At 38.7% G+C, this 12,732-nt stretch overlaps 1 protein-coding gene across 2 annotated transcripts in view; it reads left to right on the top strand.

The window, feature by feature from the left end:
• LOC149180395 (AP-2 complex subunit mu) overlaps positions 1–12,732 on the top strand; it is a 136,314-nt gene that overhangs the window by 96,540 nt on the left and 27,042 nt on the right. Inside the window, exons 11-12 of one of the 2 annotated variants that reach the window (XR_016256924.1) lie at positions 2,539–2,653; positions 3,123–3,212. Coding sequence is in view for 1 of the 2 variants with exons in the window: in XM_089416096.1 (XP_089272222.1) it covers positions 2,539–2,653 (115 nt within the window). In the remaining variant the exon portion in view is untranslated. The remainder of the gene's footprint in view (positions 1–2,538; positions 2,654–3,122; positions 3,213–12,732) is intronic. The other variant, XM_089416096.1, reaches the window with a different exon arrangement.

Raw genomic sequence — 12,732 nt, 5'->3', positions numbered from 1 at the left:
CAGGACATGATTCAATGTTATGTGTGATTTTAGCTCTAGAAATGATATTAAACATCTAGTACCAAACGATTTTTTCCTGATTATTACCGATTTTTTCCTCGTGCCGATATTATCCCGATAACAACTAGTGCAACATTGGTAGGAAGCATCTAGGTGTGCTATGGAGCAGACGGGGAGTGTCTTAAGAGTGCCTAGGAAGTGTGCTTGTTGCTGTGAGAATGTCCCAGCGAGCATCACCCTCTCGATGGTGGTAGGAATGGCGTCAGGGAGCCTTGGAGCATGCTGCTAAATTGAATGAGCGTGCACCTAGAGGCATTTCCTAAACACACTCACCTGAAACATGGTTGTAGTTTGGGAGTCACCATTGAGAGGATGCTCAACACTGGATCAAAAGATTGTTAGGGAGTATAAAAGCTGTGTGCTTGGCGCTTGGGTAGCAGTTTTTGCACAATGGGCATATTGGGAAATAAATTTAACATCAGGATAGTGTAGACACACAATATTTGAGGTGTTGTCAAGGATAGTAGGCTATTTTTAGGATTTATTTTATTTATTATTTTTTTTCAATATGTCATAAACAATTCAATTCTTTGTTATTTTTAAGATTTATAATAAATCTATTAAATCCATATTTCTTCTTTCTAAAATTATTTCAAAATGATAAAGGAAAGATACTTTTGTAGGCACATTGCAAGAAGCTTTGTTGGGGAAAGACTAATGCACTTGTGTAATAGACAATAAATAGGGGACAAACTAGCGCAATCACTACCTTGCCTTAACAATGGCTACGATGTACCCTCTTGTCAAAACGTACTTGTGGATACATGAATTAGATTTGGGTGGGTTTGGACACCTTCCCTGGGCATGAATCTTAGAGAGCCAAGTAGGTCGCAATAGAAATAATGCGACAAAGTGCTAGTCTTGTCAACAACAATTTATTACAATCAAGGATTTAACAATGAAAGTGCAAAACAGATTGAAGAGTGCATTTGAGGATTAGTCAGTGTTGTATATTAATGACCAAATTAACAAAGTTCTTTGATAAACTTAAGGGTTTAAGTGGTTAAATGTCAACGCAAACATTCGACAATAAGCCATAGAGCAATGAACAATCAAACCAGGAGACACCAAAACAGCAGAGATTGCTCAACTATACATATTATCATTGGTACAAAGAATGAGCTACAAAATTGGAATAGAAAGAAGCACTGGAAGTAAGTGTTGTGACTCAAGTTGTGTGTCAAGGCAATTGTATAAGTTTGAATTCACAAAGTATAAAATCTAACTTGCAATTGAATGTGGACCATTTGTAAGTACGAGAGATGTGCATATATACACAATTTGGAGATAAAATACATTGATAGAGGTAGTTCTTAATAATTGGCCTTATCCATAGTACTTAAGAATGTATACTCCCTTAATTTGTGGAATGAGGTTCACTAGGGTGTGTGTTGACCTGGTCCAATTTGAATACCAATGAAGAACTAGATTGACTTGGTCAACATTGATCACTCAACTCACTAGGTGTGTTAAATCTTTAATATATGACATATTGGTGAGATGGACTTATGAGTTGTCCCTCAAGTGGCAACCCACGTCATTTTTAGGTTTGTAATCTAAGCTTATTTAAATTTTAAAGTCATGGGTTAGAGTTGGATCAATGGCATAGTGGAGCCTAGGTAGTAGTTGTGTGCAGGGTCACTAGTGCAATAATGAACTTCCATTGGCCATTAAAATAATTGCCATTGGAGTTTGATCATGTTACTATTTTGGACCTTGGTGTATCAAAAGTGCGAGCGGAATGGTTTGGACTAGAGTGCACAACTTGTTACTACCCTGAAGGTAGCAAATGTCTCCATTGTGTCTTATGTAGCATTAAAGGTCTCCCTCGAGTCTTCATTCTTAAATGAAGAAGAAAACTTCATGATGCGATCAAATAGATGATCAAGCCTTTGTTGCACTTGTTGAGATGTGAAATACTTATCTTGTGTGGGGAGTTGACCTATCCTTTTGCTTTTGAAGAGTTTTTGGGGAGTTGACTGGCTAGGAAGACTTCATGCATTTATATGATGTTCTTTGGCATATCCTAGGACACCTCACAGTAATTAGAGAGTATTAGGAGGCTTCTCTGGTCTATACTGTTTTTATTTTAGGCTACTTTTAAAGATGTAGGCCTACACCAGGGAACTTACTGTAACATACATTTTCATAACCTTTTTTATTGAAGATGTAATTAATAATATATAATATTTTTTTCCTTCTTCCTTTCTGAAACTTTTTTTTGGGTGAGGTCAGTGGCAAACATGTTTCTGATGTTTCTTGCATTTCTCTATCTTTTGAGAAAAAAATTCCCGCTTCTTGAGATGTTTTGCACATCAATCAGTTTGGTTGACCCCTTGAGGTTATCTTAATATGTTTCACTCTTTCTTTTATCAGCACATGTATGTAGTACCACCTCTTTGGTGTGAAACTAGATAGGAGAAAATTAAGTTATCGTGGATTGTAGTGATGGTACTCATGATAGAGTCTCTTTTGCAGGATAAGAAAATTTCCAGGGCAGACAGAATCAACAATGAGTGCAGAAGTTGAACTGATTTCTACGATGGTGGAGAAGAAAGCCTGGACTCGGCCTCCAATTCAAATGGAGTTTCAGGTTTATAAATATACATAATGTTTTTTTTGTAAAAGCAAATATAACTTATGCATAAGTAATGTATAACTTTGCACAAGTGATGGATATAATAGGATCCCGTGAAACAGGATTCACTGTCCCAGCCATGCGTGTCATACATCCAGCAGGTTGTACGCTTGGACATTCACTCTCCAAGTGGGAAACATTCGTGGGACTTGTGTCTCACATGCATCAGACACTAGGACATCACATGCCCTCTTGTGTCCAACAATTGGGACACCTAATAATGTTCAAAACATTTCAAAAAAATGAAAAAAATGTGTGCAGAATCCAGATGTGACCTAATGTGTGTTTGATGTGCTATTTTCTAGGTATTCAAAAAATTACTTCTTAATGTCTAGATTTTATTTCTGTAGTGTGTTTGTGCATATATATATATATTTAACTAGAGGAATTGGCAACTGGGCTGGTCTTGTACTGTGTGACACAGGGTCGATTTTGACGCTACCACTATAACTGTAGGTGAACCATTCCACCCCCAGCATGTTAAACTGGGGGGATTTGAACCTCGAAGCTCATGGTATATAACACTTCATTATCATAATGATTGCTAATTGAGCTGCCTCCCAGGGGCTATATATATGAATGAATGAATGATATTTTAACGTCCACGAGAATATATTTGTTTTTTCTTCAAGAAAATATCTGTATATAAGCTATTTCAAGTGAAATTAAAATATACATGACATTCCACTTGCCTGGAGCTATCTCATGCCAAGAAGGCCAATCAAGGTACCGAAAGTTGAAACCTTCACATGCAAAACATACATATCAGATAATATCTCTGTTTCACTGTACATTTCACCCACAGTCCTACAGGTTCTCCCTTAAGCAAAATTTCAAGGATCAGATATAGAGTTAATTTGCCACAATTTGAGTTAGCTAGATCCCTTGTGAACAAGAATCAAAAGCTCACTACCGGCCGTCAAAAGATACTACCAATACTAATTGTCTTGCTATCTCTATTTAACTTCCAATGCCTGTCATCCATAATCAAATAGGTTCAACAAAAAATGCACAGTGAGGCTGCAACCTGGAGAGTACTATAATGCACCCAAAAAAGTAGAAGACATTCGGGCTGCCAAAGAGCATTCTTCAACATAGTATTGGCCTGGCTGTTATAAGTGTTTAAATGTGCTTGATCGAGATAGAAACAGAGGAAGCCTGCAACTCAATTATCTACTGTTTCCATGAATACAAGACTAAACGTTCTGTCAAAGCAGAACCTTTAAACCAGTCTATAATCACTTTGGACTCTCCTATGACTTGAAGCTGACTAACACCTTTTGAGATGGCAATAGATAAAAGGGCCCATAGAGCAATAAGCTTGGCCCAAGAGTTTGTTCCCTGACAGGCTCCCTGTTTCAAGAGATAAAAATGCTCAGATGAAAGATACAGGACCATACTGGCACCACAGAGTCAACGTTCTCCCCCTGTCATGCACCATCGAAAAAACTCCAAGCTATTGAGTTATCCTACATAGGGGACTCTAGAAATCCCTTCAAATAAGGCTCGTTTCCTTTACAGACAAATATGTCATAACAATAAGCATGGAAGCTCAGCGAATGATCTGGTAAATGGGTCTTTTATCCAATACCACATACATCGATCTAATGAATTGTAGTTCCAAGAATCAGGACAATTCAAGCTTAAAAAGGTTTCCTGACAAACCTGAATAGTAAAAGAACAAGTTAGAAATATATGATCAACCGACTCTTCATCCACCTTACAAAGAATACATTTATTTGGTGCTTGCCATCTCCTTTTCTGACCATTATCTCAAGTCAGAATTCGATTCACCATTGCCAGCAAAGCAAATAATCGAGCCTTTAAAGGACACTTCCACTTCCAGAAGAGAGGCCACCACCACTTATGGTTCTCTATATCTAGGTGAAAGGAAGGAGCTTCATACACCAGTTCTGCTGTCAGGACTCCCGTGGCTTTGTTCCAAGATCACATTAGCTCAGCGTCTTCATCACAGAGCCAGATCACATTATGGGAGAGTAGCCTAATGAAAACCCTCCACTCTTCTGCCATTGCACCATTCAAGCCTAATTCTTCTGCTGGAAGGCAATGCTGAGTCCATCTAGCCTGAGCCTGCTATAGGGATTAATGTACAGTTGATTGTGGTGGAAATACCTTCAAAGATCTTCCCGGGATATTTGGCAGACAGATCAGATTAGCTGCAGCTGGCACACATATACATGCACATATCCGTATTAGTGAAATGATAATCAAAGTAAGAAGGAAGATTGTTACCTCAGATCTTGGTGTGGTGTTGCTGGAGAACTCAAAGTAGCGGAGTGGAAGACCTCTCAGCTAGCTCCTAGATCAATACTTGCACATAGACAAGACGAGGCGTAATATCACAACATATAACCTTGATAATCAATACAAGAATACATAAGGATATCTAACTACACATACCTAAGCTACTCATAATCAATAGTGTTTCATAAACATGTAAATAAAGCACAATACCAACGCCATGGAGTAGACAACTGACAACACAACTGCAGGTCTATATTAATGATAGGAAAGTGTGATTACAACCATCAGTGGCATCAAGCTTCCCTTACTCTTCCATCTCCTCTCTCTCTCTTTCTTCTTAACCTCATGATGAGCCAATGTCTAATGCAAAGCTTCGACAATCAATATGCAATCCTTTCAATACTTTCGACCTCTTTCACAATGCCCCAAGCCTCAAATATATAGCATGAGAGGATAAGCCTTGCCAATTCTTTCATGAGTTCTTTTGGGCAAAAGCTGAGATGTTTCCATGCTTTATCGCTCTTTCCCTGTTTGTTAGACTCTGTTAGGAATAGTAATTCCTCAAACAGGTTGAATTTGGATGTTTCCCTGCTTTATGGGCTGACATATGAGTGAATATAGGGATATTATTCGGTCAACCCGCTCCTTTGACCTCCAAAAACTCACTAAAGTTGACTAATGCTGCCCCCAAGGCAACACAGAGAGTTACCCTAGGGACTAACGCACCTGTTTCATGGCTAGGAAGCTTTATAAAGCACCTTGCTAGTTCCTGGGGAGCATTAGCTTGGCAAATAGGCCTGTGAACTTGGTCAATCTTTCAGTCATCTTGCCTTTCTCCTCTGAGCTGATGAGGAGGTCATTTTCCTATATAACAAATGCCCCCTAAAGTGTGAGATCAGAGGCGAAGACGATGGCCAAAATACTTTATAACTGTTGTGTCTAGAAAAAAGAGAGAGAGGATTGGAGCTTTGGGACTACGAGAAACCTGATACAACCACATATATATAAAATCTAAAATCATGTCTTGAGTCAGGCATTCCCACGCTCAGTAGCTATGTTAGAGTGATTTCTCAACAAAGAGATATGATGATTGTGTCCACCGATAAGCACAATGTGGAACTTGTGTCATAATAGGATCATCCTGATGAGCTATCTCCAAAAAATAATATACGCAGCTTGGGAGAGGAAACAAGGCTGAGTGATGTAAGCCTCTACCCAAGGTCTTGATCACCGCTTCATCTTAACAACATATTTCGATACATGTGAATAAAGGCGTTGAGGTCGAACATGTATGAAATTGTCTGATTACCAGTCAATAATGAAGACTGTTAACAGACGCGAGGATGGCCACTGATAATGATGATGGTCTCCAAGATGCACAGTACAATCTAGCAAGTGTGAATAATGTTTTTGTCGTCGAACACTCGTAGAATCGTTTAACCTGGAGCCAAAAATGAAAATCTCTGATCAAACACAAGGTAACTTGCAATTAATGTCTGCAAGTTCCAAGGCATTGATGTGTTTTTGGGTTTGCTTCCTAGATAGAGTGTTGAAGTCGATAGGAAGAGACCTGTCGAAAAGTAGGCAATAATGTGTCCTACATCAGTCGAAACAAAACGGGACAAGAATGATTGTTTTTTGAAGAATAGTTTGAGCATAAGATCAAATCGACAAAGGGCATGATGGAAGTATATGTTTGATGGTTTGATGGAGGAAACAGAGGATAAAGGGATCCCTTGAACAATAGAAGGCATGACACAAAGGTTTTAACCAAGCAACACTAGACTCATGAACACGAAAGAGTGTTAGGATACAAAGATGCAAGAACATCGGGGTATATAGGCTAAACTCATAGGATGGTGAGGTTCATTTTGAAAGGCTGTCAAAAAGAAGGTTTTGCTGAGGGAGTGCCATGTTCAAGGGAACGACTGCTACCAAAAAACTCTTTCCAAAATACTGACATAAAGCAATTGTATTGTCCAATTTTCCCCATCTGATTAATTTAATGAGTCCAGACGGGTAAACTTGGTGGTCTTTTCATATTTAGAAAGTCTGAAAAGATCGTAAAGAGTGACTCAAGGGGGGTCCATTTGTTATAGTTGTTAACCGGGTGCGACAAAGGTTTAATAGTATACCCGACATGGTTCCTTTTCCCTAAGTTAATCTATTGAGTTTGGATAAAGTGATGAATCTATGCTCAATAGACATTTGCCTCATTTTGTTACGAGTACGAGGGGACAGAGTAAACGTTGTGAAATTTTAATGAGTTACGCGACGACTAACTCAATAGATCTTCGTCAATTTTTAACGAGTCGATATGAAGAAAACTCGAGGTAACTTTTTTAGTTTAATGAGCGAGGAAAAAGAGCTAAAAGAACTGCTCATGCCTTCTTTGTAGATTTAACGAGCCCGAAGAAGGGAAAAACTCGAGGATTTTTCAATTTAAGAGCGAGAAAGAGTCCCAAAAAAGAAATCGCTCGTATCGTCGTCGTAGGAGTTTTATGAGCCCGATGAAGAAAACTCGGGGATTTTTCAATTCTACGAGCGAGAAAATGTTCCTAAAAAGAATGCTCGGGGCTTCTTCATAAGTTTTTAACGAGCATGAAGAAGTAACTCAAGGTTTTTTCAATTTTACGAGCGAAAAAAAGTCCCTAAAAAGAATGCTCACACTATCATTTTCAATTTAATGAGCTAGAAAAGAGAGAAAAATAGTTGCTCGTATCTTCTTCATAAGATTTTAACGAGCCTGAAGAAGGAACTCGGGGATTTTTCAGTTTAAGAGCAAGAAAAAGTCTCAAAAAAGAACATGCTCATATCTTCTTTGTAGTAGTTTAACGAGCCCAAAGAAGGAGACTTGAGGTTTTTCGGATTAATGAGCAAGAAAAATACCATAAAAGGAATGCTCGGTCTTCTTCGTGGTAGTTTAACGAGCCGAAAGGAGACTCGAGGTTTTTTCGGCTTAACGAGCAAAAAAATTTCCATAAAAAGAATGCTTGATACTTCTTGATCTCATGCTTGGCAATAGAAGGGTCTATGCCATGCATTTCCTCATAAGACCAAGGGAAAACATCGTGGAAGTCCTTAAAAGGGTAGGTGAAGCTTGCAATTTATTCAGGATTGCAATCGGCTCCAATCCATATATTTTCCACGATGCCTGTCTTGACTGAGATATCAATGAGCATTGTCTTTGAAAGATTGCCCGTGTTTCCTTTTGAATCCATAAGTTGGATAGTCGTTTAAATCAAGGGAACAACCTTAGGTGGTTCAAAGGATAGGATTTGTATAGATGTCGTGATCGAATCAGTTATCGGAGTGCGACGGTGAGAGGTTTCCCAAGGTCGCTCCTTTAAAGACATGATCTGTTGAATAAATTCATCTGTAGGTGGGACTTTTTCGAGGAGATCGCTAGGATGAGCTGTGATGGGAGGTGGCTCCTCTAAACACATGATCTCTCGAATAGCTTTGTCTGAAGGTAGGACTTGATTGAGGAGATCATCAGAGGGAAAACATATTTTTGCAAGTTTTGTTGCTGGGAAGTGAGATATTCCAATGTGAGGAAGTGAGTTTCAAATCTCTTGATGATAGGCATAACAAGCTCGTTGTCCCCAATGTTTTTTCCCATACAACTCAATACCTGTGAGTGGTTGTAGATGTATTTAGTGATACAATTGGCACACTCTACAATGTTCTTTACTCATTCCACTTTTCTTATGTTGAATGTTCTTATGTCCTCAAGCATGAGGTCTATGCAATGTGTAACACATGGGTCTCAAAATATGGTCCTCTATTTGGACTCTAGCATCTTTATAGCAAGAACATAGCTTGAGGCATTATCTGTGATGACCCACACAAGATTCTTCTCCCCCACTATCTTAACAGTCTCATCCTTAAGCTCAAATAACAAGTTTGCATCTTGTAGAAACTTCACCTGTAGATTAAACTAATAATGCGATGTGCTAAAGCAATATACTTAATCTACTTCTACAATCAAACTTGCGGAAGCTTAATCAATTTGAGCAAGATCAAATAGAACACATATAACAGAGAATAAGAAATCAATTGCACATGAACACAGAAGAATACTCTGGGGAAAGCCTCAGCTAAAAACCCCGATCTTTGTATTATCATACAAGTGGAAATATCTCCGGATTACACAAAGCTTTAGCTCACAAGCTATCCAGCTCTTAGTACAATCCCTCACTGCTGCGCATAGACAGAATAGACAACACATATGCCTTCCTTCAATCCTCCAAGCCTCCTATTTCCTTGCGCAGTTTCTCTTGGGTTCTCCAGCTGCAACCTGTGTGATTCTCACTTCACAAACAACACTGACCTCTAAAATAACTGCGCAATCCTAAAGGAGATAATTCCTTTTGCATGGATGAGTTTTCTTTATAGTAAAATTCCTCCAACTGATAGTACACTGTCCCTTCCTTTAATCCCAACTGGGTCTTTCTCTGAACTGACATGCATGAGTTATTTATGAGAGAATATTCAGTTATCTGGAGAACACTAGTTGCATGCATGCATGGATTAACTAACTGAACTCACAATTAGTTCCACAAATTGTTGGAACTAATCTAACTGGACTTAACTCAGTTAATTGAGTTAACTAATTACAACTAAAAGTACAACTCATCTTGATCTCCTTAATTAAGGGATAACTTCCTCAATCAAAGGGATAACTGTTGCATGTCTTCACATAGACTTCATGTTTGATTTTCTTCAACTAATTAACTCAAGATGAATTAATTAATTATTTTTCAAACAGCTAGTGAGACTAAATTCGAATTATAATTCTCAATTTTAATTTAGGGACTACTTAAAATTGGAATCTATCTCGAAATGCTATTTGTAACAATGCTATTTTTAGCATTTCTATTTTTTGCTATTTCCAACAAAGTTGGAGTATATCTTGAAATGCTATTTTTAGCATTTCTTGTTGCTTATTCAACACTCCCTCTCAACAAGAAAGACATTCAACTCGAACGTGATCCTGAACCTTTGGAATGTTCTTCATGCAACACTTCTCTCAAGTGTTGTTGCTCCAACAACTCCAGAAACAAAAAATATCCAACCTGAATCAGAATGATGCCTTTGTCATCAAAGTCTCTGATTGCTATTGCCTCTGTCGATTGAAAAACTCTGCACCTCTATGCTCTTCAGTATCTGACTGTTGTAGCCTCTGTCACTTTGATCTCTGGTTGCATCAATCACACTGATTCCTCCTGCTGCATCCGTGCTGTTGCTGGTCTTGTCTCCCAGCACTGCAACCTCACTGCACCTCCTCTCATCATGTTGCATCGTGCTGCCCACTGCTGCATCCACAACTCAGTTACTGAGAAGTAAGTAACTGATCTCCCAACTGACCTCCCTGTTGGGCTAGAAACACCCTCTGATGTTGAATCTCCCTCTGCCACTCAATCCGCATCTGCCTCTACCCACTCAGCCAGTCCTGCTACTCCTTGTCGGGGCTCCTGTAGTAAGGTCTAATAAAAGAGGTTGGGTACCTTAAGGATCCTGCCCTTATTTCAGCCTTCTTGGGACTATCACTTCACATCGCCCCACTTCACACCTGGATGTATGGCTGCATGTGATTCCTCTGCCCACTTGGCTCGAAATTTCCCCCTACCTCCATGAGTGGATGCCTCTACTCTATCTCTTCTCGGCTTCTCCAGTTGTGGCTGCTCCACAACCTCCTGAAGCTGCTTCACCAATTGTGGCTCCTCCACAATTGTCTGAGACTTCTTCTGGCGCTGCATGTTGAGAGGTAATTTACTCTCCCTCTCAACCACCAAGTATCTAACCTTTGTCTTGATCCTCAAGGCTTTGCATGCATCTTGAACCTCAAGAGCATACAGCTTCTTGGCTAGCACACCAATCTATTTCATCTTTCTCGCCGTCACAAAATTTTCTAGAAAAAGAGCTGATTTTAAATCAGCGATATCTCTCTCATCCGAACTCCGATTCAACTGATTTTTTGTTTTTTTGAATTTGGGTCTTTTTCCGCAAGGAACTTAGATCTACTATTTGTTTCTGAAAATTTTGCACAAAAATTTTCAGATCTGCTCTGAAATCTCGCGGCCCAATTTTTTTTTCTTACTTCGAATTTTCTTTTTCTTACATTGTTCACTGCTTCGATCACCTTTGCTTTGATACCATGTAGAAATTTCACCTTTAGATTAAATTGATAATGCAATGTGCTAAAGCAATATACTTAATCTACTTCTACAATCAAACTTGCGGAAGCTTAATCAATTTGAGCAAGATCAAATAGAACGCATATAACAGAGAATGAGAAATCAATCACACATGAACATAGAAGAATACTTTGGGGAAAGCTAAAAACCCTGATCTATGTATTATCATACAAGTGGAAATATCTCTGGATTACACAAAGCTTTAGCTGACACGCTATCCAGCTCTCAGTACAATCCCTCACTGCTGCTCATAGAAAGAATAGACAACACATGCCTTCCTTCAGTCCTCCAAGCCTCCTATTTCCTTGCGCAGTTTTTCCTGGGTTCTCCAGCTGCAACCTGTGTGATTCTCACCTCACACACGACACTGACCTTTGAAGTAACTGTGCAATCTTGAAGGAGATAATTCCTTTTGCATGGATGAGTTTCCTTTATAGGAAAATTCCTCCAACTGATAGTACACTGTCCTTTCCTTTAATTTCAACTGGGTCTTTCTCTGCACTGACATGCATGAGTTATCTATGAGAGAATATTCAGTTATCTGGAGAATGCTAGTTGCATGCATGCATGCATTAACTAACTGAACTCACAATCAGTTCCACAAACTGTTGGAACTAATCTAACTGGACTTAATTCAGTTAACTGAGCTAACTAAGTACAACTCATCCTGATCTCCTTAATTAAGGGATAACTTCATCAATCAAAGGGATAACTGTTGCATGTCTTCACATAGACTTCATGTTTGATTTTCTCCAACTAATTAACTCAACATGAATTAATTAATTATTTTTCAAACAACTAGTGAGACTAAATTCGAATTTTAATTCTCAATTTTAATTTAGGGACTAATTAAAATTGGAATCTATCTCGAAATGCTATTTATAACAATGCTATTTTTAGCATTTCTATTTTTTGCTATTTCCAACAAAGTTGGAGTATATCCTGAAATGATATTTATAGCAATGCTATTTTTAGCATTTCTTGTTGCTATTTTCAACACATCTTTCACCCTATTAGATGCATCAACTGATTTCAAAGCACAAGAAAATTTATGCTAGTGCGGTTCTTTCCATCATTCCAACCATTTGACGTGATGGAACAACTAGTTTTGGTCGAAAACCTCAAGTCATGCATACTAGGTCCTTTGGAGTCTTTTTCTTTAGTGATAAGAAAGTCCCACATAGCTTGGTAATAAGGTGAGCGGGCAGCATTAAAGGGGATATTTGCATCATACCACCATTTAGGAACGTATACTTTGCATTGCTTTTACCAATGGGTATCTAAGGTTGGTTGAGTTAGACTTGGTTGGAAGGCAATGGCACTAGCAGAGGAAAAAATGGGGGAAAGTGTGAAATAGTTCTTAATGTTCATCCTCTTTTTACCTTTAGTCTGACTTTGAGACCTAACTCCAAGAGGGGGAGGAACATAATGGAAGGGGTCATGGACATTATTGGTGGAAGGGAGAGAGGAGTTTTGAAGGTCAAAATCATCACCCACTTGCTCTCATAGCTTTTGCAAGTTGCTTCTTCTTTGCAAGTTTTTCTTTTATTGCCTTTTCCATAGCCTTCT

This window comes from Pinus tabuliformis, chromosome 3_2 (genome assembly GCF_031772625.1).
Source record: "Pinus tabuliformis cultivar Carrire ecotype Pingquan chromosome 3_2, CPIR1, whole genome shotgun sequence".
Classification (NCBI taxonomy): Eukaryota; Viridiplantae; Streptophyta; class Pinopsida; order Pinales; family Pinaceae; genus Pinus; species Pinus tabuliformis.
The sequence above is the reverse complement of the archived record's forward strand: the minus strand, read 5'-3'. Positions and strand labels throughout refer to the sequence as shown.